The 27993-nt window shown below is 38.4% G+C and overlaps 2 protein-coding genes across 2 annotated transcripts; one reads left to right on the top strand and one right to left on the bottom strand.

Moving 5' to 3' along the window:
- Window positions 1-773: 773 nt before the first annotated feature.
- Window positions 774-18450, top strand: LOC103708115 (E3 ubiquitin-protein ligase ORTHRUS 2-like). The gene is made up of 9 exons (XM_039133442.1): window positions 774-1405; window positions 10683-11215; window positions 11687-11812; window positions 12310-12409; window positions 12514-12578; window positions 12688-12790; window positions 13272-13413; window positions 13560-13774; window positions 13899-18450. Exons 1-9 carry the CDS (start codon window positions 917-919, stop codon window positions 14301-14303), a joined length of 2178 nt encoding a protein of 725 aa, XP_038989370.1. The 5' UTR covers window positions 774-916; the 3' UTR covers window positions 14304-18450.
- A 5546-nt stretch (window positions 18451-23996) lies between these two features.
- On the bottom strand, window positions 23997-25989 carry LOC103708042 (ethylene-responsive transcription factor ERF113). Its single transcript, XM_008792793.4, has 2 exons — window positions 25399-25989; window positions 23997-24833 (listed from the first exon to the last, which is right to left on the bottom strand). Exons 1-2 carry the CDS (start codon window positions 25562-25564, stop codon window positions 24304-24306), a joined length of 696 nt encoding a protein of 231 aa, XP_008791015.2. The 5' UTR covers window positions 25565-25989; the 3' UTR covers window positions 23997-24303.
- Window positions 25990-27993: the final 2004 nt, after the last annotated feature.

Below are 27993 nucleotides of genomic sequence, written 5' to 3'. Positions count from 1 at the left end.
ATATCCTTTTAAAATTATATTTATTTTTTATTTTGTTTTACAAAAGTATACAGATAAATATTAATTTTTAAAAAATATTCATATAAAATTCGATATTTAGAAATATATTCATACCAAAAAAAAAGAAGCTCCTCATTAATTGAGTGATGCACTGCAATTCCATGCATACCTTCTCTCTCTTTTTTTTATTGGTACAATGAACATCTTTTCTTTATCTTTCAAAATATAAACAAAAAATAAAAAAAAAAATATTAGCCTGAAAAACATAGAAGGTGACAAATTCTGATAATTAATATTTTCTAATATATCCGGTATATAAAGTTAAAAATTAATGCTTAAATGTTTAATATACGTTACCTTCCAAAATATAAATAGAAAATAAAAAAATTATTAGCTAGATGAGACAAATTCTGATAATTAATATTTTCTAATATTTCCGGTATATAAAGTTAAAAATTAATGCTTTAATGTTTAATATACTTTTTGTTGAAATATAGTAATTAATATTGGAACTGAAAATAAGCAGGAAAATTCATCAAATCTAATCACTCTACCAAATTAGCTTTTATGGAACCAATTATTATACAATTTTTAACAGGAGTGTAACATAAAGACAAGAATTAATTCTAGAGCAGGAGCGGGGGGCCAGGGGCAAGAGGGTCAGTTCATTTTTGCAACGGACCCCCCGGCCCCCGATACATTCCCCATTTGGCCCTCCCGACAGTGACTGGGCTCTCTCTCTTCTCTCCGCAGTCCATGCGATAAAGAAAGGAGTCTCTTCGGCTTCCCTTCAGGTTTCAGACGGAGAGACGGAGAAAATATTTCAAACCGTCTTCTCCGTTTCCTTCCGGCATCCCGCCGCTCTTCGTCCTCTGTAAACCCTAACCCTCTCTTCCATTCTCTCGAAGCGTCTCCAATGGCGATCGACCTCCCCTGCGACGGTGACGGCGTCTGCATGGTTTGCAAGGCGGCGCCGCCGGAGGCGGAGGTGGTGGAGTGCCGCACCTGCGCCACCCCCTGGCACGTCCAGTGCCTCTCCGCCCCGCCGGAATCCATGGCCTCCCTTATCGACTGGCAGTGCCCTGACTGCTCTCCTCCCCCGGAGGGCCTCCACACCGCCGGCGCCGGCGGTGCCTCGTTGTCCTCCGCTGCTGCACCGGCGGGGGAGAACGCGGGATTGATCGCGGCCATCCGGGCGATCGAGGAGGACTCCTCGCTGACGGAGCGGGAGAAGGCGAGGAAGCGCCAGGAGCTCATCGGCGGCACCGCTACCGCCTCCGCCACGGCGGACGAAGAGGACGTGAAAGGGAAGAAGGTTGCGATCGGGGATAACGATGTTCTTGCCCTCCTGGACGATAAGTTCAAGTGCGTTTTCTGCATGCAACTCCCGGAGAGGCCTGTCTCTGTGAGTTATTTTTTCCCCTTAATTTTAATATTTTCACCCTTTTCCCTTCCTTATGCTCTCTATAATTTCTATGAATTTAGAAGTTATTATGAGAAGAAAACATAGTCTTGGATATCAATCTATGCTGTTCTTTTGATTGTTGAGAGGCATACCTTAAAAGCTACCGATGCTCTGTTTTCTTTTTTTCTTTGCATCGATCTTTCGGTTCTACTTCGTTTTTCTCTTCCTATCGGTCGTTCTTTGATCTGTTTTAGAGAGATTCTATTTCACCGAAGTCGGAAGTCAAAATGCATATAGTTTAGATGATTCCAATTTGATATTTTTGTGATTTCTTCGCAATATTTGCCTAGTTTTTATGCTATTTTTTGTCAATCGATCCCTGTTTTCAAGGGGTTTGGGGATGATTTCGGTGTTAGAAAGCTAGCAGTCATAGACTGCAATGAAGTTTCCCGTTTATATCTAATGGTTTTTCGTGTGAGACTTCGTTTTCTGAAGCTGAGAGAATGGATAGACTCATCGTTCTTGGAAATTTCTTCATGGCTGTGGTTACTTTCCCTTTTTAGGCTTGGCTTCCTCGATGCTTTCATCTCTAGCATGAACAAAAATTTACTCGCATGCATGCGTTTTAACCACTTATTCTGTCTTTATGCGAAAATTTTTAATGAAGTTTTAAGTAAGGGATGGCAAAGGATATGACTATTTCCATTTCTGCTTTGAAACTCCAAGTGGACTTTTCACAGATCGATGTTTATTTTTTGGTTTTCTTATTTTCTATTGATGCTGATGCGCTGTAGAGTGACGAGGCCAGTTGATTTAATATCCGGTTTCTTTTTCTTCTTACCTTTTATATGCGAAGTCAGTCGCTAGTTTGATCTTTCTGCTGTACTGCATCTTTTTTGACGATAACTGAGCGTTTATAGTCGGTGTCCTGATATGGACGCTGTATCTTTGTCTTCTTCTCTACTTTGTATTTATTCGATAATATTCTTTTTTTTCTCTCTTTTTCCAATTTGTGTCCAAACTAAGGTATCTAAATATTTTTCCCTGTACCTTTTGTCATATCAGTCATCAAAAAAACTTCATCCCGCCTTTTCTTGTGTTTTTCCTACAGGAAAAAAGAAAATCTTTTCCAGTCTGTTGTCATATCTCGGAAGTGCTTTAGTGAATTCAGTATTTCTGCATGCCTCCTTATTTTTACCCAGAGTACATATCATACAGTTTTATCTTGTGGACCAACAACTGACATATTCGTTAAAGCTTGTATGCTTTCGTCCTACATTTTGTTCATTAGAAAAGAAACACTGGAGCTTCTTTATTTTTTTCAGAACACTTGCATCTTATGATCAAAAAACAAAAAGATGGAAATCAGTTTCAGTCTATTTTTTGACCCAGCATGTCTTAATTAAGTTCCATGAATATATATGCATGCTGCCTTATTTTTATCGACAATGTGTCTTGTCTTGGCTGTCTTATTTTTATTGACAATGTATACTGTCTTATGTTTAGAGTTTAAATAAATAATTTATATTTTCCTAATTTGCCTGGGACCTCTCAAGTCTAAAACTGATACTTTGATGGATCATGCTTATATCAGTCAAACATGACTTGAGAATTTTTAATTAAAACATACAAGATATGACTAATTTTGCAACAATGTTTTGTGGTAAACTACATGCAACTAGAGAAGCTCTCAAGTCACCAACAACAGGCTTTTCATTGTTGAATGTTTAACTCTTTTACTTTTCTAGTCACTAGCATCCAGTCTATTTTAGGGAAGTAGTAAGAGTTGGATATGCTTGACGTACTGGATGTACTTTCAAATCTCAGCATCAGCTCTTATGTTGATAAGATGTGATACATCACAAAACAACATATAGTTTCATTAAATGAAACTAGAACTACTAAAATTATCAGCCTTTTCATTTTTGACCAATCATATGTTATTAATTAGATGTTTCTAACTGAATTGAATAAACAACTAATCAACTTTTTTTACTAAAATAAGATTTTGATTTATACTTACAAGTGTTACAAAGGGAATAAAAGAACCTGGATTTTTGGAATGCATGTCCCAAGAATCTTTATGCTTCAAAAGGCCAAAACAACATTATGGTTTAAATCTTTGGTCCTGCCTACTACATTTTCAGTTGTCATAAAATAACAAATAATAATAGGTTTCTTGGAAACAAGGATTTAAATATTGGTGCAGGTACTTTTTTTGATCCTTGGCCAATACTACATTACTATGCCATGTGCTGTAGTAACTCAACGCACATGCTGAGGCTTGTTGATTCAGTTGAGCTAAAAGATGTATCGAGCAGCACTGGCCACTATGCATTCATCATGGGTCGAATTTCCTGAGAATTGGTGCTTGGGAGTGTTGGCTATTGGTTCCTAGTCCTTATGACATGTATTAGCTAGCATGGATCTGTATACTTGACTCCTCAATCCTTACTTGGAGAATAGTTGTTAAGCATTCCTAAAATGTGATGTTATTATTGTCTTGTTCTTCATTGTATGTCATTAAAACCATCTCTTCAGAAGTTGTCTAGCTCTTTTTTTTGAGTGTTCTATCATGTCTTTCTTATGATGTTATCTATGCCATGATTTTTATAGCATTTGAATGTGTGTGTCGAAGTGATGCCGAAGTTAAGGTTATTGCAGTTATCATTTTTCACTAGTTTTTCCCTTAGTGTACCAAGCTATCAAAAAGCTTTCTTTTATCCTTTAAATTGGTAAATTGCTGGTTGTTCGCCATTGAAAGATCTCCCTTCTTTATAGCTTTTGTGTCTTCTATTTGTTGTCATCTTCATTATCTTTGCATGATTATCGGGACAACTCCTTATGATGCAGTATAGGATAGCAATGCAACTTGTGTTGGTGATGTTCTGATAGAATAGGTCGAAATGGAAGGCTGGAAGAACCGATGACATGTTGGATCTTAGATAGAGATAATGGGTTGTGTCGTGTTGTTTTTAGGTTGGATCGACCTACTTAATGTAACTAAACTTGACTCAAACATGGCTTCTCTTGATTCGGTTTGCTTGCTATGGCAACTTGTGTCATGAAGGAACGGGAACAAGAGGAGAGAACATATAAAAAACAAGGGTGGAGGAAGGCTTGGCGATGGCAACCGGTAGAAATAGAGCTCAATTTATGGTAAAAGTTTTCATGCTGGAGTGTCATGATGATGGCAAGGTTGAAGATGACAAAGTAGCAAGGTTTTTGATGGCATTGGATGAAGATAAGTGTGGCTATGGTGGTAGCGATAATTGGTTGGCCAACTGAGATGATAACGTCAGGAAAGGAAGTGGAGTGACAAGGACATGTCAAGTTGGAGGGTCCAACAAACTGATTGCATTGGAAGAGAAAAGGGTGGTGGATGCGGAGGGATGAAATGGGAATGTGAGAGAGGATGATGATGGATGAATAATGTTTTTTTTGGGGTTGGGAGGCTGGCTAATGATTGCTTTGACTCCATCCTTGAAATTCTTAAGCGTAATATATACCCTCTGGCTTTTGATTAGTATGCCTCTTTTATATGCTTTCCTAAAGATAAACTAATGTGGTTTATTTGTTATGTACCTATCATGAAAGGGAGTGTTTATGGAAGTATTTTCGAACAACGTAAGTCTAGTGTCTAGATTGTGCTTGTCACATGCTTTATGCCTTCAAAATCCTTGGAACTATAAATAAGTAAACACTTGTCCTATTCAACTAAAAAAGGGAAGTCTTTTGAGTATAGCACTTTGTACATGCGGCTTCCAGGAGGGCTAGTTTGCCTTAGAAATTGTGCGATCCAAACTGACTAAATGATTTGATGTTCTCAGGGGGTTGTTGCTATAAATCAAAAAATTGATCGAAAGCTGAGGTGCAAAATGTTCCTCCACTTTCTTAGTTTTGCTGGTGTGTAGTTATCTCCAAAAAAAGAAATGGGGAGTTCTGTTGTTGATTGAAGCATGCATTTTAATAGAAAAGATTTTTTTCCGTTTGTTCCATTGTTGTTGTTGAGAAGCAGAGTTCGTTGTCCATCTCCAATAGTTCCTGTTCCATTGTTGTTGTTGAGAAGCAAAGTTCGTTGTCCATCTCCAATAGTTCCTATTCTATTGTTGCTGTTGAGAAGCAGAGTTTGTTATCCATCTCCAATAGTTTCTGCTCGACAGTCGCATCGGCGTATGGATTGATAAAACCGATGAAAATGATAAAAAATGTCAACCACTGGTACATGTGCTGCTTTGTGAATTTGATGGGATGTATCTCCCCCCTTGGTAGGTAAGTTGCAAAGGCAACTTGCATCTGCTGCTAGAGGGTATGAAGCCTCAAATCTAAGCGAGGTGATGGCGGGGAAATTCGAAAAATATAATAGAAATATAGACGAAAAAAGATTGGAAAAAGGTCGAGAGGTACGAGGATGATGATGATTGTGAATTTTTTAAAAGGTTGTTGGAGCAAAAGAACTGGGGGATGGATCGGCTTGTAGATGTGAATGACGCATTGAAAGCACCTTATTTGAAACTAGTCTATCAATTGACCTAGCTTTGCCATTCGAATTTACCAGTCAAGCTACAGAGAACCTCGTGATTCGGGTGAAGAAATCAAGTCTTACGATCAAAGAGAGGCAAGAAAAAACAAACCCTACCCTTTTTGAAGGGATACGGTGGCGAGGTTCATCCAACAACTTATGAAGGCAGGATAGGTCATCATGGGCTTTATGTGGTACTCCCAGGCCATTGCATTACAAAATGATGAGACTTACCTATTAATGACCATATAGGTTTGATGTTGTTGATAGGAAGCTTAGCCTCATAGATATAATGGGTCAAGTTCAGTTGGTTCTAGTTTGGGTAGGTTTAATTAACAAGTTTGCGTTAAAGGTCCCATCCATGCTAATGAGTTTCTTTGCTACTCCATGACCTTGTATGGGTTTCTTATTGAAGGTTTTTGTTGGTTGACATCTTGTTCGGCATTGTAAGCAACATTAAGGTGATAAGTTTGGTAGAGCTCAAAATGTTTCTTGATTTTATGAGATGCTGGCCAAATTAGGATATGTCGTACAACACAAGTAAAGAAAAGAGTAACAATTGATTAAGCCTTATTATTTACTCTAAAAGAGTTCACCAAACATAGTAAAAGAGTTAAAAAAATATTGTTCCATATGTTAATGTAACATTGGTTGATATCTTATGAGATGTCAGATTATAATTGAGATAGTGAAGTTGGATGTTTCTTATGTCGTACTTGTCAACAATTGATGCCGATATAGCTGCTATCTTTGTCAATATGTTGAGCAAAATGAAAATTTAAAGTTGTCATTATTAGAAGTGCTAGAGTTATGGACATAGCTTATTTGATTTGCTAATCACAATAAACTATGAAGTAGCATCATGATGTTATTGACCTAATTCGTTTAGTTGCAATTATTTTAGGTGCCGGGATCTATATTGAAGTTGTCAAGATTGCTTGCTGTGCACTGCTTGTTGCACCCACATATTAAGATTGTGGAAAAGATGATACTGTAGAGACAGGAGAACACACAAAGTTGTGGCAAAGAATGTCTTTCATACAAAATAATTCTCTGACCCACTCCACTTTAGCATCCCTATTAACTTCATGGTCCAAAACTCTTTAGTAACTCCATTGTTCTTTCTTTTCAAGGGGCAGACGCTTATATAGCTCATGCCAACTATACATATAGTGCACTATTTGCTATTTGCATAGGTATAATCCGGCCAATATTGTAGTGCTATTCCTGCTTGAATTCAAATTCATTCACTCAACCATGGATTTAGGAGCATAATAGTAGAAACCAATACTCCTATCCTAGTCTTAGCAGCTCGAAACATATTTGCTTTGGAGACTTGTCCTGGCATCTACCTAAGTGTTCCCTTGTTCTCGCATTTGAGTATCCTCCCACACTATATCCTGCTTTTAGAAACTAAGAATTGTTGTCGATCTGATGTTTAAACTTACTTAAAAAGCGTTGGGCCATCTTTCACTTTTTAACTACTTAGCTAAAGCTTATATTGTTATAGCAAATCTTTTTTCCATGCAATTTTGAAAGAACCCAAGTCCAAGATTTCTAACTCAAAAGGAAAATCAAAATTATGGTAATCTAACCTTAGTTGCTGGATGTGAGAGTAGTAGTGGCTTTGGATGTGCCCACAAGGCGGCAGGTTTCTTTGAAAAAATATTGAAATGTTTTGGAATTGCGTGCAAATACGAGTTTCCAAAGAGGTCGCACCCTCTTAATTTGAAGTTTCCAACTATGAAGCCCCCAACAATTTGCTCTTGGTCCTGTTTAGAAACTTATGTCATATCCAAACTCGTTGGTGTCCATGCAAGGAGCAGCCGACAGCTACCAATTGGTCATTTTCCTTATAATCGGAGTTTCACATGTGAGTCACAAGATTGCATTATATGCAAGTCGTTAGTGCTGATAGGTACTTAAAGTTCATACTTTAGGTTTGTATCATGTTTGTTCTTGTTGCAATTTGCAAACATTCAATACTTTGTTTTAAATAACTTTCAGAGAAAATCGTCAATCTTATAAAATTGATTCTAGCTTGAGAAAACATAGAAAAGAGTTTGGGAACATAGTCTTATAGGCATTTTCATTATAGGAAAAAAAATCATCAATCGTCTATTTTATGTGTTTCTGATTTTTATGTGATTTAAGTATTGTGGGGATGCTCATGCTAATTTATGTTCAATCGTGGGTGTTTTTTGTGCAATGATAGAATAAGTGATATATTTGTTAAATGAATTGTGTACAAATTGAAGATTCAGACATATGGCTTGACATGTACAAAAATAATTAACTAAGTCATTGTTTTAACCATCTGCATGGGTTGATGCTTGTTCGATGTGTGGGAGAGAATTATTGGGTTTGTTTAGAACTATTTATCTTTGGAAGGCCTAAGTATATATTGTAAGAGATATAGTCAAGAATGTGCTTACATTGACTCACTTATGGAAGAATGAATAGCTCATCATAAAGGATACAAGTTATTAAGGATTGTAGAATCATTTGAAATTGGGCAATTCAGCATACAAAATTGAACTGACCATGAACCGGGACGGTTTAGGCTCTTGAAATAAGGCGAGGGATGAATTGGTCAAAATTTGATCAAACCATGCCGAATCAGCTGGTCTCACATGGTTTTAGGCACTATTGACCTGGTTCACCTAGGCCAAAGTGCTCATCTCTATATATCTATCAACTCTTTCTTCATCGTGATCCGACTATCCTTGCCTCTCTCTCTTTTGCCTTTGCTAATCCTGAGGACCTTGCCTAGACTCAATGTTAGATTCACCTAGGTCATCTTTACTATGGCTCTCATTTGCCTCTGCATTGGTGCTGACATGAGCTCATTAGATCCATCGTCGCCCTCGATCACTTCTGCTTCCTTGGGTCCACCTCCACTTCCATGGCTCCACCAACTCTATCACCACGACCTTTTGCACCGGCACTAGTAAGACATTGGAAAGGTGTTTCCCTTTATGTACACCCTTGTTCTCTCTCTAGATTTTAAGGTGGAATTATATGAACTGACATCTTGCTACTACTGGCATGTGTATTGTATGTCGATATCATGTCCCATTGAGTACCTATCCTATACCTAATTGGTGTCGGTCATAGTACCAGTACCATCAACATTCCAATGTACCCTCTTTATTTGGTGCATTTCCAGAATATGATGTTGTAATCATGGTGGAAATGCATTGATGGGATTATAAAGGGAAAGTGGGGTTAGCATTCCGATTTGTAATATGCGGCATAATAATTAGGCATTTGCATTATTTGAAGGAGAGGTGCCGGTAGATCAAGAAAATCTCATTTGTGTCCTTAGATGCTTATAAGCAAGGTCTATGGTACTGACCTGTACCGTCCTGTACTGACTGTATTGATACCTGAGGTACCGGTATGGTACTAAGGTTTGTTTCGGTATGCAAGTAATTGGTCTATACCATTTTGAATCATCATGTACTGCATTGTAACTCCCTATACCGTTTTTGGCAGAACTATAGCTGGGAGTGAACATGATACGTATCATATCGATCATATCATGCCATACCGATAGTATATCGATATGGTTGGTGGTACCAATTTTGTGGGCCCTGCTTATAAATTTCTTTTTCTGTCATAGAGGATGAATTTGTAACTTAAAGGATGAAGATAGTGCTTGTTCTGAATGATTTGCTGCAATAATAACCTTCAGAGAATGGAAATATCATGTACAACAGTAGGATTATCATATCAATCGAGTGCACATGGAAACTGTGGCTGGTTGATGTTAGGTTTATAGCTAGCCATAACAGTAATATCATAGAGCAGTTTATCACCTAAGAATGAGATAATGGGGAGGGATATTATTGTATATTTTGATGACAAATATATTGGGTTTGTGCAATTCTAGTGTTGGGCCATTGTTTCTTGTTGGAGTGCTTGGAGTTTGATGCATGACAAGCATTAGCTGCTGCATTGTGAAATGAAATGGAACATTCAGTTGGGTTAAATTAAGGAGAGTACAATTTTAGACCCAAAAATTGCAATCCCATTTGAAAGACTGATGTAGCTAGATATTGACAAACTTGTGTTCGAAGCTATTGGATACATCTTGGTCGGTATGGAAGGCTAAAGAATTACCAAACTGATATATGGATATCTGAAAAGTGACCAAGATATCAAGATGCCCTAGTAGATGTATAGTGATTGTCATTTCCATGTATTGACCGATATAGTATGAAGGATGTTAACCATAATTTCATGCATTTGTAAGATTTTATTGATTAGAAAACCCATAGCGAGATAATCAAGAGATCAAGTCACTCACATGCTATTAATATCCTAGTGGTTGATTTATCATCATATATGAGTGTAGAACAGCTGAAATGGTTAGTGCCAATAATTTACCATTCTCGTATCAACAAGTGCTTAATATGCTTTGGAATTGGTTTTTCATCTGAGATGATAGTTAGAAGAGGGAGTAGATTGTAGACTGATTTCATAGCAAAAATGCTTTTGATCTTTGCTTTAAGCACAGAAATGCCCTTCTTGAGATTTCTAATTGCCTGAATTTGAGTGTACAAACTACTCTGCATATATATGTGTTTATAATATATATGCCAACAATTTAGTCGATACTTCTTTTTTTGTCATGAGAAATAACTACCATTTGCATCTACAAGTGAAGACAATTATCCTTCCAAATGAACACACATTACCCTATGATTTGTTTTCCATTTTAATTGTCTTTCTGCTGTTAAATTCTTGCAGACACCATGTGGACATAATTTCTGCTTAAAATGCTTCCAAAAGTGGGTCACTCAAGGGAAGAGCACATGTGCAAAATGTCGGACTTCTATCCCACTGAAAATGGCCGCTCAGCCCAGAATCAACTTGGTGCTTGTTGCAGCTATCCGTATGGCAAAGATTGCAAAGAGAATCACATCTGATGTTCCACAACATGTCTATCATTTCCTGCACAATGAGAACAGACCTGATAAGGCATTTACAACTGAGAGGGCCAAGAAGCGTGGGAAAGCAAATGCTTGCAGTGGCCAAATCTTTGTTACAGTTCCTTCTGATCATTTTGGTCCAATACTTGCAGAGCATGACCCAAAGAGGAATCAAGGTGTGTTGGTGGGAGAAACTTGGGAAGACAGGATGGAATGCAGGCAGTGGGGTGCACATTTTCCCCACGTTGCCGGGATTGCTGGGCAATCTGAGTATGGGGCTCAGTCAGTTGCACTCTCAGGAGGATATAAAGATGATGAAGATCATGGAGACTGGTTTCTCTACACTGGCAGGTACTTTCATTCGACTTGGTAGCTGACAGCCTTTTGATGAGTCTGGCTAGTTGATTGGTATGGTATTACTTTCTTCGTTGCTGTTTTGTTGCTTTTTGCTTCTGCTCTGATGTTCTTGTTGTTTTGGCTACTGCTTTGCTGGACTGTTGTTGTTATTATTGCCTCAGCGGAATATCTTGGGCAAACCTTTTCGTCTTTGGCAGTGTTTTCCCTTGACTATTCATAGTAACTAGATCCACTATTGGTTCTGTTCTTGCTTCTGGTTTCTTTTCCATTCTTCCAGTTATCAGAGGAATAGATACTCCATTTCTTTTCCTTTGCTTATTCGTTATTTCTATTGAAATTCATTGCTCTTTGGTTATCAAGAGGAACGGACACCCTCTCTTATCATTAAACAATGCCACGTTTCTCTATTCGCACACTTTAGCTTCAAATTTCTTAACAAAGTGAATTTCAATGCAAAATGGACAGTGGTGGACGTGATTTAAGTGGAAACAAGCGCACAAACAAGGAGCAGGCATTTGACCAGGAATTTGATAAGCTTAATCAGGCTCTACGGGTTAGTTGCTTGAAAGGCTATCCTGTCCGAGTGGTGAGGTAGGTGATGTGTTTCCTTTGGAGACTGATGATTTTATTTTAAAAGGATTTTTTCCATTGTCATCTCACCTTCTATCATTGTGTACTTTGGAGATTAATGTTGCATGTCAAGATTTAGGTCAAAAAGTTGATGTCCTGCTCAAGTTCAGTTCATGATGTGCTTTTAGGTTTTGCATGTTTGTTCACAGATTTCCGTGTTATGATTGCTTGAGTAAGTAGTTGTAACTTCCCTGTTCCATTAGCAGTTTGACTGCAGCAGGATAGTAGTTTGACATGAACATTGCATGGTAAGCTTATCTTGCAGTTGAAACTCAAAAATTTGATTGGATTAGCGTCTTTAATTATGGATTTTGATGCTAAATATTTTTGATCTGGTATAGAGGCTAGTGATGCTTGCCACAAATCTAAGGGTGGTTGGTTCTTTTTGGTTTTAGCATAGATCTCTTGAATTTGTGTCCTTTAGTTTGAAGTGAATAAAACTGATGTTTTGTATTAAGGTCTTGCAAAGAGAAGCGGTCTTCGTATGCTCCTGAATCTGGTGTGCGCTATGATGGAATATACAGGATTGAAAAATGCTGGAAGAAAATTGGAAATCAAGTACATATCTGTTCTGTGTTGCATATCTTGTTTACATTGGGCTTGCTTTCCAATTGTGAGCAAATATCGATGTTTAATCAAAAATTGTCTTTATTCTGCCTCAGGGTACTTATATGGTCTGCCGATACCTGTTTGTGCGATGTGATAATGAACCAGCTCCATGGACCAGGTCTTGCACCTTCAAATCCAGTCTCTCCTTTAAGTTCCTGTATTCATGTTCTATGTCAATTTTAATGAAAGATGTTTGATCTGTGGTCCAATTTTTACTTGAAATATAGTGACGAGCATGGTGATCGCCCAAGACCCTTGCCTGTCATTAGAGAATTGAAGAATGCAACTGATATTTCTGAAAGGACGGAAAGCCCAGCATGGGATTATGTTGTATGTGTTCGTTCCTTTTTCAACTCTTATGATGATCAAATGATGATCTTGGTCTGTTGGTGTATTTCTCTGCCATCAGATCCTGTCACAGATTACAATCAAGCAAAATGAGTTTTCTGGATACAGTGTTTCTTTTGGGTGGGCATGTATTTACAATGCAATTCTTCTAGCCATGTCTATCGGTTTTAGTAAACTATGGTAGCTTGTTCTTCAATGGTCTATCATGCTGCAAGAATTTTTAAGCTGTGTTTCTTCAGCAAGTACAAAGCAACAACTTATTTTTTGAATGTCATATTTTTCTAAGATCTCTATTGTGATAATTAAAGAATAATAATACCAACAAACACATTGCTGCCTGACTTGAGTATGGCAAGTCTTTGGCATGAAGGGATTTGCTGGCTGTTCAGCACTGCAGACTATTTTACACGTATTCTTATGAGTTTGACTTGGTCGTAAATCAATTTTGTTTTTGTTATGGCAGGAAGAATTTGGGTGGAAGTGGATGAAGCCTCCACCAATAAGTAAGAAGCCTGTGACAGCTGTAAATCCTGAAGAGAGCAAAAGAGTGAAGCGAGCCATAAGGCATGCCCAGAGTATATCTGTGAGGGAGAAACTCTTGAAAGGTTTGCTCTGTTTTAAATGTTAAAATGTTCTGCAATTGTAGCTCCATATACGTTTAAGGGTTTAGTCATTGTGCTTCCAGTTAACATATCTTTATTTACTTTACTTTCTTATTTTTCTCTTAAGTGCTCTCTGCTTGGAACTGCAGAATTCAGCTGCTTGATTTGTCGGAATGTGATGGTTTTACCACTCACAACTCCCTGCGGTCATAACTTTTGCAAGCAGTGTTTGCTTGGGTCATATGCTGATCAGTCTTTTGTGAAGGAGAGGACATGCGGTGGTCGGACCCTTCGAGCTAAGAAAATTGTTAAAACTTGCCCTAATTGCCCAACTGATATAGCCGATTTCTTGCAGAATCCCCAGGTAAAGGCTAGTGGTCTGTCCTTAGCTGTTTAGGTTGAATCCTTGTTTTGCCAAATTTATGCATCATGTGGTATGTTGGATTATAACCTATCTGAGCTGACTCCAACCGTGGTGGTGGTTCCAGATCAACAGAGAGTTGATGGACCTGATAGTATCATTGCAGCACAAGTCTGACAAGGATACTGCAGAGCAACAAAATGGGCCCGATGCTGTTCTGATCGAAGAATGTATCGAAGATGTAGGGGAGGAAGCTCTTGAGTTAGCATATGCGAATGGGGATGTGAATCTTGCAAAAGAGCAATTGGTTGAGGAAGGAATGCCGTCTGGCGCTAACCCACTGTTGTCCTCCAAGCGGAAGAAAACTGCTGTTCCCAGAACTGGTAGTAAAAGGACCAGAAAAAGCGAACAAGTAAATGATGATGCAGGTCACAAAAAATTATTAAATGGGAAGATATCTGATGCTGCGGACAAGAAACCAGTTAATGAAAACAAACAACCTGCTTCTGGCGCGGCAAGCAAAGTGTTCTGAAGAAAACTAGGAAGACTAGAAAGTCTAATAAGGCTGAGGCTCCATCGAATCCTCTCAAGGCCCAAGATGATGATGATGCCTTCCAGTGCATGGTGATGTTTTGCAATTTATCAGGTTGTGTTTCTAAAGTATTCATCCTTTTGTCTGCTTTTATTGCTGGAAAATTGAAATGCAGCAGTAGGCTGTTGGGTTCTGAACGGCTCCTTTTTGGTTCCTGATGTTATTACTGTCAACATTGTTTTTCTTTAAATGTTTTTTTATCAGCTATTTTAGATTCCAAGATTAATACCGGTAACAATATTCTCCTTTTTGTTTGTGTTTTAATAGCTCTGTTTTAAGTCTTTTACATTTCTATGTTCTTATTGTGCGAATGTGATGTGCTTCGTTCCAAGCCAATTTACAGCAGTTTTGAGAAGGTCATTATGTCCAAGAATTACTGCATGGAACTTTCTATGCTTCTGGGGCTATGGTGTGCTCTGCTCTATGCCGTGCGTTCTCAGTCAAGTGGTAGCAGGAAGCTGACTTGTGATATGACATCAAGTTTTGTTTGTCTGGAATTTTGATTCTCGTCCTGCTATCTGTTTTTGACAAATAAATCTTGCTCGTTTCTAGTAGTTATATCAGATCAGATAGCCTTGCCTTTATTTATTTATTTATTTTTGATTGAAAGTATTGTCTGTTTTTATGACCAATAACTTTAGGGGGGTGTTTGTTATGAGATGATGACCTCAAGAACGATTGTGATGTGGGTGGAGGTGACAAGGTTACTGTGCTTGGTTGCATGTTGAGCTAAACTTTGGAGATAGAAATGCCTTTTGTTCGCATGGAAAAAAATGGCCTAACTTTCCTCCGGGTTTTGAGAAAAACGTTCTCTTTTCTTCATAATTGCAGCTCTTTCGGGTTTGCACGAGTATAAAATATATCTATAGGAGTTCCTTGTAATAGAAATTTGGGTTATTGTTTTTAGAATTCAGTAACTTCAAGTTTTTCCCTGCTTCCAAGTCAAAGTTTGTAGTTTTAGGGATTTTCTGTGTTTCCAGTTAATTATTATTTCTTTATCGTCACAACTCCTTCAACTTGCACATGGGTTTTAGTGTGAGTTATTTTTCTTTTGGTCTATTACAGAGTGGATCCACTCAATTTTTTTTATGGGAAAGTTTGGTAGTTCCCTAGATATTTTGACAGATTTTTATTATTATTTTAATTTTTGGTCTCGTTGAATTGGTTTGGAATGATATGTTTTGATAATTTCATTTATATTGATGTGTATTTTTCTATGATTTATTTAAAAATTCTGTTTAGTAGATGCATAATATATGAAATATATTAAGAATAGTTTTGGTATTATATAATAAGTAATTTTGGATTTATGTAGCATACCAAATAAGCTAATCGCGAACCCTAGAGATCTTTAATAGCATATCAAATGTTGGGATCTTAAATCGTCAAGGATTAGATTACTTCGGAATTACGATGACTAATAATCTAAGATCACCATGGGGACCATATTTGAATCAACCAAATGCCACCTCAACCTTTTTGCATTGGTTACATAAGATAGCAATGATTCAAGTTAGATTGTGCAGGAACCTTTAATGCTTGTAAAATCTTGTTAGCTTAGTTATCATGTAGTAATGTAGGTTCCGAGAATTTATCCTGACTTGTGCTGCTAGTGTCAGATTTGCTGCAGCTATTGTCAGCTAGGATTGTTTTTCTGTTTTTTAAATTTGATTAGGTTGCTTCATCAAGATTATTTTATCTATTTGTTCTCACAAATGATCAAATAAACAATCTATTTGCAACCTTTATTATTTATCATATTATAAAAAAATATTATTTATCAAGATTTGTTGTTTCGGTGCTAGACCCATACCGGTGCTCCATTTGCACATTATCGGTACAGTATGAAATTTTATTGACATACCGATTATCAGTACGCCACTCATACCTAATACTGGTACCGAACTAGTACAGTATGATATGTTCTATTATTTTGAATCCATGAGAGAGTGAGAGAGAGTGAGTGAGAGAGAGAGAGAGAGAGAGCACCTATGACTATAAGCATTAATTGAATCCATATCTTTATTTATCTTTTGACATAATGTGCTTTGGAATTTTTGAAAACATGATGAGAACTTATGAAATGCAGATAATGGTTTCAACCTAGTCGAGCTGCCAAATACTATCAACGCTTCATCAAGATGGTGAAGTTGTATATCTAAGAAATGTGAAAAGAGAAGCAAAATGAGCAACCTCTGCTGAGGTTCGAGTGCTTTGGTAGTGACATTTCCCAAATATTATGTGGTTCTGCTACAGGCTGTTGGTTCCACATCTGGTCGATTACAAGGAGGCCCCAAACGAGAGGAAGAAGACACACATTGCTACAATATGTGGGTTGGAAAAAACTCTTTAGCACTTCTCACCCGCAGTATGCCTGAGATTTACATGCTTTCTTGTGTTAACCAATAGGTATGTTTGTAGAAGATTTGAGAATCCAAGATCCAGATATGTTTGGGAGCAAAGGTTGCAAGGGGATGGATGATGGATGCTTTTACACGACAAGGTATGTTCAGAGGAGCATGCGCTCTACCATTTCCATTGTTGGACAATTTGTTACTAGTCTGGATGGCTTAAACCTTTTGGTTTGGTTCGCAAAAAAAAAAGAAAAAAAAAAAAAGAAAAAAAGAAAGAAAGAAAGAAAAGTGAGATATATGGAAAAATAAAAAGATGCTTCATATTTGATTGGAGTTTTTAAATAAGAGAGATACAAAAGTGACTTTCTCCATAGGAATAAGATCCATATATTTTACGAAAAAGAAAAACTCGTATAAAATATGAAAAAGTTTAATTTTCATCAGATAGTAATTGAGATTGTTTTTTCAGAAATATTTTTAAGTTTTCAGATAGAATAGGATCTTTTCTTTATTAACGATATAATAGATATTTTAGATAACTTTTTCAGAAAAGTAGATACTTAACTAAAATATGCCACTTTTTCATGACCAAGAAAATATATAAAAATTATTTTTCCATGCATGATATATTCATGTATTAGTTTTTTTTACAAAATATTTTAATGAAAAAAGAACGTTGTTGTTTCAATTAAAACAAAAAAAACTTCCAACGTATTCCGAGAGATATATTAGAAAGAACAAAAGCTCGGAGGTCTGTATTCCGAGAGCAATCGACTTCTAATGTATTCTTTTTCGCAATTCGCATGAGTCCACGTATTCATATTTTTCCAATGGGGCATGACCTGTCGACATCCACCTATTGCTGTCCCCCAAAAATTCCAACGTGCTCGTAGCTGCGGAAGCGAGCTAAAGGTGACAACCTAGGGGCCTCAAATACACTGAACCTTTCATAGGTGGAGAACCGGACTTTGGAGGGGAGAAGGCATAAAGAGAACGGTGCATCCTACTTTATCAAACATGTTATGTCTTTGTGGGCAGTGAATTAGAAGCATAGACTTATCCCCTTTATAATCTTTTCCCTTTAAGTTTTTAGGAGGAGAGGACCTCCTAGGCCTTATAGAGTACCTAGTGATGTGATGTAAAAAGGGGATCAGAGATGCTTAGAGGTGGCAAAAGAGTACATAATCACAAAAATAAATTACTATATATATTTAAATTAGAGCCAACCGTAGATTAGAATTGAGAAAAAAAAAACAAAAGCCACCTCTAAACAATCCAAAACCTGAAGCACCACCAAAAATGAATATAGTTTAAACTCGTCGCATTCATGATGAGCTCTAGTTTGGTTCTTCTTTAATTGTTCACTCAACATGCCTATGGATGCGATTTTCAATTACGTACAGTCGGTGATTGTATATATTTTGGCCTTTTCAACTATTTAATTATTTATGCTGTGCTGCAGCTTGTTTTGTTAGATGGTAGAAATTTTTTGAATCACCTATATATTTCGTGAAATGGATAGGATTTGATCTTTTACAATGTCTTCAGCATTAAAACTATTAGTTGCTTATGTTCATCGCTAGTTAGCTTAAGGTCTTGGCATGGTGAGGGATGATGTTTTTCAATGTAAGTCCAGCGCTTGATGATCATTCAACTCCATTGAAATTTAGTAATCGTAAAGAGAAAAAGATATAATTTTAGTGCCAAATAAAATTGAAGAGGTGGAGGGAGCATAAAATATCATTAAAACCATATTAGATATACCTTATGCATGTTAAATCATTAAAAAAAAAAAAAGAAGCCCAACTGGCTGACTTGGTGAAGTCTCATTATATGGATACAAGAAATCCGAGTTTACTCTTGCACTCATCAGGATTTTCAGATTGGTTTCTTTGGAAATACGGAAATATAGAAGCACGCGGATAGCGCGTCAGCCCCTCACTCGTTTTGTACGACTAGTGTACGTACGTTTCCTTAGGGATGAGAAGGAGTCAATATAAACTTCTTATAATTCAGTATTTTCCATCTTATATTTCAGAAAGTTTTTGCGAGTTGTGGCCGTATCTAAACTTTAAAAAAATGATCTTTATGGCTTTATAATAATTATTTAATTGTTTTTGGATATCCTTTAACTAGGGCCGTAGCAGGTTGTTTAGTCTTACAATTAATAATTGTTAGAGCACAAGCTTTTTATTTTATTTTCCATCATTGCATGTTACTATTCATGATAAGAGTACAGTTTCCAACACTTATCAAATCACTGCTTAGTTCATTGGACTCACAGGGGAAAGTTGACGATGTCAGAAGAGGCCCGCACCGTTCCCAGCCAAGCAGACTGAACGATGGTTTGGTGACTGATCTTTACCGTCTTTTATTAATAAAAATTATTATTTTAAGCTTTGTTGCTACACTCAGATTGTGGTCAGAGCTCAAAGGGGCAGCTGAGTTGCCAATTAAGGAGCTGATCTCAACAGAAAATGGCTCGTAAGAAGTCCGCTCATGAAAATATTTCTGACAAAATTTTATTAATGTTTAAATCAGAATAAAGAAGTGATATTGTGAAAAAAAGATCTTAGCGAAGTAGAGTTTTTTGAATGAATGAAGTTATCTGAGGGCCCTCTGACTATATATCTCTTTATATAAAGTAGTTAACTGTATGATTTAATGCAACGTATGTTAATAGCTAGATAATAGTTAGTTGTACATTCATAACGTGAAAAATATACTGCTTAACCAGCATAAAGCAGTAAATATACTAATCATGCACTAACAACAGTATTAACTTAACTATCGATTTTTAATGGCATATATAGATTGGCTTATCAAGATCTATACCAAAAAAAGAGACCGGTTTGATCCGAGATTGAAATGTCTGATGTGAAGTAAGTCCTTGATGATTAAAAGAGAGGAGAAATTAAAAGTGCTTCTCAGTTCTCAACTTCTAGGGCTAATGCACACGCCTCTACTTTTTCTTTTTATTTTGTCTTGGCAATGTAAAAAGGATCGAGTTTGGGCCGCCAAGGTTGACGTCGGACAGCCGAAAGAACGAGCACATCATTTCCCATGCAAACTCAAATAAAAGACCAAACGAAAAAAAAAAAAAAAGTAGCACGCCATTTAACCACGCAAGCAACACCTCGGTGCGCGTGCCGCCTGCGTTTCTATTATTTTTTTTTCAAAGTGGGCCCCCGGCGCCGCGCACCCATAATGCTACCACACCACCCACGTAAGCTGACCCGGGTGGGGCCCACAGATCGTCGTACCGCCGGAGCAAGCGTATTTCCGTGTGGCCGTCCGCGTGCCACGCAACACCACGAAGCTTCCGCCTTCCTCTCTTTTGTCGGCTAGCGTATTTTATTGCGTGGTACAAAACTAAAGAAAAAAATATATCAGAAAACGGATCCGGATCCGCTATGCAACCGGGTTCTCTCGGATTTGAGGTTGAACATCAGGAGTCCATGTAGCTGGTCGTCTTATGTATCATGTGTAGTGTCACAATCATCGTGCAATGCGTGTGTGTGGGTGTGTGTGTGTGTGTGTTAGGTGGGATGGTCATAAGGATCCAAACCATCTTAGATGGCTTCTATTATACTCTTGTTCGAGATACAAGTAGATGATCAAAAATAAAATTTTTTTGTCATAATACATGATCTTATTCTAAAAAAGTTGGTCGAAACTCTGATTTATTTAGAAAACTCTGATGTTCTCGCTAAGTTAAGAATCCAAATTCATTCAAATCTAATCACAAGTATCATAAATCAAATTATAAACACCATATTCTACTTGAACTCAATCTAAATGAATCCGTGATATAATGTCCTCTAGTTCACATAAGCTATAGATTGGACCTGCTTTGATATTGTTTGTCGCAATTTAGAATCATATCTAAAAAGACTAATTAGAAAATATTATTTGAGTTTTTTGATATTCAATATCTACATAATCTACTACTGCCAACGTGGGATTAAGTAGACACCCATATGAGTCTTCTTCTATTCTTACAATGACTTGGATGGCAAATTTCTTGGTTTTGCTGTTCTAGTTTGCATTAAGACTTTTTAGGATGTTATAACGGAATCATTGCTCCACTAGTATAGTTTGATACCAAATTGTTGTTGTTTTCCAATCATAATAATCTTCATGGCTGTTGGTTACTATGATGCGAAGTAGCCATTGTTGTCTAGTTGGTGGTAGGTCTCTACAATTCTCATTGAAATAAAATAATGGCCGCTCCACTAAAACATAAATTATTAATTTTTTTTTTTCACTTACCTAAACTCTTTTGGCTTCCATATATGGAAACATGGAGGAGGTCAAAAAATGACCATTCTTACAATTACGTATTATGTACACTATAGTTCAATAGCACTTGCACGTCAAAAAAAAAAAAAAACAACAAAGGGATAAGTAATTATGATCTCCATTAATGCAAATTTTTTATCAATGCACTTCTACGCCTATTCATGGCGCCTTCTCTTATCCATGTCTTGCATGGAGTGTGCCTGAGTCATTACCCCGGGCACATTAACAGCAAAACAAGTACTTTTTACCTGAAAATACTCTTAAAATGCTGAGGTTAGGCATGTGTCCTTTTGAGCTTTGAACACATAGATTAAAACAAGTACTTTTGTCCGAAATGCTCTTAAAAAAAGTTGAGGTTAGGCATCTAAATGTCCTTTTGTTTTGCTTTGCACATATACAAGCAAAACAAGTACTTCAATCTGAAATGCTCCTCTAAAGTGCTGAGGTTAGGCATCTAAGTGTCCTTTTGAGCTTTGCACATGGAACTTGTGGCACATGAAAACCCTCAGAAACTCTGATAACATTCACACATTGTTGTGAACGGATGATCTTAATTAGTGGAGCAGTGGGCCAATAAATAGCCTCTTCCGTGGAAAACTTGGTTGAGGTCGGAGTCCAAGTAATCCGAGTTTTAGGGACAGTCGTCCCGTAGACCGGAGCACCACCCCAGTCCAAGAAATCGGTGCAAGGTCATGGTCAGTCTGAATGGATGATTGCTATAGGTCCACCAATACCCCTAGATCCATGGTCCCTATTCCTCTTAATTCCTTATATCTCGCTGAGGCTGACAAGGACCTGCCATCTTTATGTGATAGCCAAAATTGACCAATCCCGCTGAATGTAGGGTTTGAATTTACACCTATTTCGACCTTATTCTCGCTGAAAAGCTAGAATGAAATCATAAGAACATAGAAACCGCGTCTACCATAACTTGTAATGCAGGTCAACTAATCTAGACTTTGAGCAAGTGACGACAACTTCCTTGAGAACGATCATTACTTCGCATTAGCACCATTATTGATGCTCGCCATCAAATTTTAGCATAGCATCTTACACATTGTGAAATGTTAGAATCTTGATGAGTGGCTATTTAAGTTGGAATGAGATTTTGCTTATCTACTCTTTCATATTTGAGAAATTGACCAGGACCAGTCTAAATATGTTGTCTTGCAATTTCTTCCAAGTATGGGGACTCCAAACAATGCATGAACATGGCTACTATCAGTATATAGTAGTTAAGAGAATCGTTACTTTATTTGGTGGTTGGTGCGACCCTTCAAAATAAAAGATATGATGCTCTGATTGGAGTCAAAGCAAGTACATTTGCTAAGATATTAATTGAAACCTAGAACTAGCAACATCATACAATCCAGTTCTCACATGATTGCCGTCATCTACTAAAGATTAATACTTATAATTTAGAGGACATATATCACTCGTTGGACTCATCTCAATTCAAATTAAGTGCCACATATACATGGTAGCTAGGTAGCATCATTGATCCTAGGAGCGATCCAGGACTTCACCCTTATTCGTGTGAACAAGCTAGCATTGACGTCCTAGGCTTGTTACTTGTTTCATTCCTTTTAATTGCATGCTTTATATTGAGAACGAGTTGATTTGTGCTTGAATAACTCATGAATAACTCTTTGGACACGGACGCACCCTCATAAGTCTACATCATTATCTGAAAAAGAACTATCGAAGAGACGTGTAATACGTAGATAGCGAGGCCTATCACCACGAGTATTTCATTGAAAAAAAAAAAAAAAATCTAACCACAAGATATCACAAAGAGCATCAACTTCGCTGGCGTAGTGCATGGCCATACGTGCCACGTAGCATACGTGCATGAGAGACATCACCGCACACGTGGTCCAAAATACGAACGTGTGGGTCCCGCCCCAGATCGACTGGTACATGGGATTCTCCTCCACGTGGACGCCACCTCATTGTGGGTGGATTGCCGACATGCACGTGGCCAAGCATCATCAAGGTTAGGTGTTTGAGAGAAGATAATTAAGAGACGTGAGGAACAAAACAACGGTAGAGAGAGAGAGAGAGAGAGAGAGAGAGGGGGGGGACGGTACTGCCACGTGTCACGATAAATGGGCTTCCTTCTAGAAGGCTTCGAGGCCGGCCGAAAAGCCAAGGGTAAAGCTAAAGCTAAAGCTGTCTCTCATGGGATCGTAGCTGCCAGAAAACCTAAAATCCGGTGCCGACTTCCATGACTTAGAAAACCAATATGGGTGGTTGAACGAAGACCAGATGATGGATTCTTGTTCTTCTTTTCTTAACCTCTTCTCCATCTTCTCCTTTGGATATATATCAGGCCTGAAAAATATGCTTGTCTTCTAATAGTTTTATCGACCATTTTGACCATCACCCTCTTACCATACTCTCAGGGCCAAGAGAGTATATTAAGCAAACATACCTTCCAAAAAGCATGAAGGCAATATTCTTTGTTATATTCCTTATTGCACTTGGTCTTTCGAGTATACCAAGCAAAGAAGATAAGCTTCAATGCAGAAGCTTGCATGATACTTTTTTGTAGTTGGTTATCCTGGACATTTTACTTACTCCCTCTCTGAGTATCTATGCAAGTTTTGTGAAGGTGCTGTAAAAGGACTTTGGATGCTGAACAACAGAAGGAAAAAGCATTCTGGAGATCAGCACGAAATCGTGTTGAAACTCTCCTCTCTCCATTGCCAATTTGTCCCCACCCGAAATATAAGTACGTAGCATAGTTCCTTAATTAGAGTTCTAGTACTAAGCAAACTAACTGGTGACAGATACTGATCAGGCATATATAGAAGAATCTCTTAAACGGTCAAACATTTAAAGAGCCTTGACCTGTGGCTCAGGAAGAAACCAAATCATCATGGGCCACCGAAACCTCCTCTCCTCGTCCTTTCTATATATTCTCTCTTAGACTGTAACAGTTGTCCTGTTCACATTCAAGGACTTGGGAGTTCGGTGGTTTTGAAAGGTTTTCCTTAACAAGTGCTGGAGAGTTAAGTAATTGGGAAGATAACCATACATGGAGTAAGAACTCTCTTCTTGTTGCTGAAAAGATGGATTCTTACTACTTTAAAGATAGCAAAGAACCATTGAAAGGATAAGGAACAAACCGAAGAAAAATTAACACCCCAAAAAGTGCTCCCCAAAAAAAGAAAAAAAAAAAGATCAAACCAACCAAAGAACTATTCACTTACCCATAGTCTCATCCTTCTCTCCTTCTCTCTCTCACGTTTGCACCAACTAAAACACATCGATCACCAGTCTCACGGCTGCTGGCTTCTGTCTTTATCCTTCTGGTCTCCATGAGGCCATGAGCTAGAGGAAGAAGAGGTACCAAACTGCGAAGAGAAATCCAAAAACTCTTGCGAAGAACCCGACATAGATGCTGGCGACATTTGAGAAGATCCCGACGCGAGGGAGCCTCCGATGTAGAGCCCTGATGCCACATTTTGGAAGTCTTCGTCTCTACTTTGGAGGAGCTGGGCATACTGAAGAAGGTCCGGGTATGAAGCTGCCGCCGATGGGGTGATGGGCTCTGGTGGTCGCTCTGGGATCCCCCTACTAACTAAGAAGCCAAGGTCTGTCCGGCCTTGGACTCTCTCAGGGAAATTGAGCTTGGCCTTGGTGCCTTTGAACCTCAGGGCTGCCTCATCGTAGGCTATGGCAGCTTGTTCGGCCGTGTCAAAGGTCCCTAGCCATACTCTTGCTGCCTTCTTGGGGTCCCTTATTTCTGCTGCCCATTTCCCCCATGGTCTTTGTCTCACTCCCCTGTAGTGCCTTCTCCTCACAGTCCCTTCATTTAAGGGTTTCCCAAGTGAATGTGTGTGAGAGAGAGAGAGGGGGGGATCGTGATCATTTAATATACGTAAGACAGTGATTTACTTCGTATGCACCAGAAAAGACAATAGATTATTTGTACTTTTATTCTTACTAAGGTTATGCAATTGCAGCCGTGCATTTCTTTATATTATAATGTTTGATTCTGGGGCTAACAATGGTTGGCAGCATGCTGAAGACCAATCTAGTGCTCCAGGAAACTTTAATTCCTTACGAGATATGTAATAAGATGCTATATGAACCATATAATAAGATGTTTCTAGGGTTTTCGTAGAAGTTTCCCAAACATATGCCATCTAATTAATTGTAAACGACATAGGATAACACTTCTTCAGGGTGCGAGTGACATATAATTATCAGCTAGCGGATATTGTGATCCTTTTCTTAGGTTGGCACTTGTCAGGATTTTTTTTCCCCGACTAAATAACTTTTTTCTTGAGATCTAGTAATAAAATTCAATTAAAGACACAATTATATATGGAAGAATATATAGAGTGGTGCAAGAGACTGTTAGGTCATACCTTGATCTTGTGCAGGCTGGCTGAGCTCCCTCTCCATGCTTCCCGAGCCGGTCCCGGCCATGGCCGGGTTCGACTCTGGCTGGATCACCACAGCCTCGCCCCCTCCCACTCCCACTCCCACCCCCGGCGAGCTCGAGCCGATCACATAAGCAAGGGCCGATACCATGGCCGACGCGTCCTGATCGGCTCGCGCCGCGGTGTACTGAGAGAGCACGGGCTCTCCTTCCTTCTCCTCCTGCTCGTCGGGAGGGAGGGCCCTCTTCCCATGCCTTCGATCCACCTTTCTCTCTGTCTCCTCTTTTGCCTCAGCCTCCCATGCGATGGATCGATCTCCTCTTTGCTCTGGAGATGATCAGATGGTCATGATCTTTCCTATGGTCGTGGATAGAGGAGAAAGAGGAGGAGGAGGAGGAGGAGGAGGAAGAAGAAAAAGAGAAGCAAGGAATATATGGAGGTATATATAAAGAGATGAGAGGAGGAAAGAAGAGAAGGAAAATATAGAAAGAGATGGCAAGGACTCAGGGAGGTGGGGGAGATGATAAGAACGGGCATTGGGGTGGGGTGGGGGCTTTTATTGGCCAACGCCCGTCGAGTCCTAGCTTGCCCGTTCTTTATGTTACAATAACTTGGGTATATAAGTTTCTCGAGAGAGGAGTTTTGAATTTCCCCTATAAGTTATATAATAATATGGTTTAATTAGAGAGCCACATATAGGTGAGCCCAACAAGCAACCCACCACATGGACCCAATAATTGCACCTGCAGGTGGGACCCAACACGTTATGGTTTGGTTCCAAGGCTGACGGGTTGTTTATTTTGATCGGCTACTCGATCCGGCATTACTAACCTACTTTGAGCAGCTCCGAATCGCACAAATTAATTTCAATTTGTGAGTCAAACAACTTGATCCGAATTCTGAGGATAGGGTTTAGCCATATACCTGAGTATCTTTTAAATAACTTTCGTTTTAAATCCAATTAAATGGACCCGAACAAGTTTGTTTAGTCTTGGCTTCATGCTCACCTCTTGACAGAGAGGCCAGAGTCAAACAACTTGATCTGAATTCTGAGGATAGGGTTGAGCCATATACCTGAGTGTCTTTTAAATAACTTTCGCTTTAAATCCAATTAACTGCACCCGAACAAGTTTGTTTAGTCTTGGCTTCATGCTCATCTCTAATATCTATGAGTACTCCAATTAATTCAGGTCAAGGATTAACGAGATCATAGGGATCCTGTCGAGCTAGTCAAACTGGTGAGGTACCATTGAAATTTGACATATTTGATTTGATCAATTCAATCACTTGTTTTCTTCTTTCTTTCTTGGGCTTACAACGATTCAATCACTTTCATAATAGCTTATAGTGTTTAAATTGCTGAGGACTTTGTTTGGGTCCTTCTAGGTGGTAGCGGTTTTACTAAGTTAGCACGAAGCTTTATCCTAAACTTACTTCGATGGTTTGATGTTTTATACGGGTCCTATCAGCCGGGCTTTTAAATATTACAACTCGTGCCGTGTCTTTTTCCCATTCCTTGTTCCTTTAGACTTTTGTTGGCTGCTATCGCACTTGACGTTTGCTTTCCTGACCAAAACTTCGCCTTCCGGATTTGGCCTTTTCGTGCTCGCCTCAAACATTCTCATCTAGGAGCTTCCCTTGCTTCGTCTTGGAGCTTTTGGGGTGGCCAATCAAATGATGCAATCCAAGGTAGGCTACAAGAATTCCATTGGAGCTGAACTCCCTTGGGAAGCTCTTAGATTTGGAGATGTTTCGAGTAGTTTTATAAAAATTATAGGATCCTCCGATGACTTGTAGGATAACTCCGAGGGACCTAATCTTTTGTGGGTCATTTTAAGCCTTCACCTGGACTGTTCTTGGAATCTTTACCAAGATGAACAGGTAAAATACCGTCACCCTCGGAATAATCTGGCAGAAGGATAACCCTGGCTCGGCGACAGTAGGACCAAGGTACTGGCCAGTTGGCCATTGAAGTCATTGGTGGCGGCTAAACTTTATCTCTATATATGAGATATCATTTGAAATCGTATATCTAGAATGTCATAGAGTTGGAGTTCTTGGGAATATAATACTAAAAGTATTGTATAACTTTTCTGGAAAGATACTCGAGCAAATTATCGTTTTTGTGATATATATATATATATATATATATATATATATATATATATATATATATATATATATATATATATATATATATATATATATATATATGTGGCATAAAAAAACTTAGAACCTGCATATACAAGAGCAAATATAAGGATTTGAGGTAGCATTTAGGCCCTATTTGGCAGAGCTGTTAGCAGTAGAGCTTTTGAAAGTAGAGCTTTTTGAAGTCGAGTTTTTATAAAAAGCTATTTGCTGTTTGGTAACTATATTTCTAAAGTGCTATGAGACTTTAATATGGGCTCGTTTGGTTCGCGGGAAAAGAAGGGGGGAAAGTGTGGTCAACGGGAAAGTAATGAGATGCCTCTTGTTTGGTTGGAGTTTTCAAAGGAGAGAGAAGGGAAAGTTATATTCCCATGGGAATGTGATTCCCACATTTCATGGGATAGTCTTTCCCATGAGAAACATGGGAAA

Source organism: Phoenix dactylifera, chromosome 14, assembly GCF_009389715.1.
Source record: "Phoenix dactylifera cultivar Barhee BC4 chromosome 14, palm_55x_up_171113_PBpolish2nd_filt_p, whole genome shotgun sequence".
NCBI classification, from domain to species: Eukaryota; Viridiplantae; Streptophyta; class Magnoliopsida; order Arecales; family Arecaceae; genus Phoenix; species Phoenix dactylifera.
This window is presented reverse-complemented; position numbering and strand designations above follow the sequence as displayed.

What these genes read in the sequence shown, in the direction of transcription:
- LOC103708115 (XM_039133442.1), top strand. Translation starts at nt 917, where the DNA reads ATGGCGATCGACCTCCCCTGCGACGGTGACGGCGTCTGCATGGTTTGC. An exon ending in TCCCGGAGAGGCCTGTCTCT is followed by an intron (nt 1,406 to 10,682) that starts GTGAGTTATTTT and finishes AAATTCTTGCAG; the next exon opens with ACACCATGTGGACATAATTT. An exon ending in GCCCAGCATGGGATTATGTT is followed by an intron (nt 12,791 to 13,271) that starts GTATGTGTTCGT and finishes TTGTTATGGCAG; the next exon opens with GAAGAATTTGGGTGGAAGTG.
- LOC103708042 (XM_008792793.4), bottom strand. Translation starts at nt 25,564, where the DNA reads ATGGTATCGGCCCTTGCTTATGTGATCGGCTCGAGCTCGCCGGGGGTG. An exon ending in CCAGCCTGCACAAGATCAAG is followed by an intron (nt 24,834 to 25,398) that starts GTATGACCTAAC and finishes CCTTAAATGAAG; the next exon opens with GGACTGTGAGGAGAAGGCAC.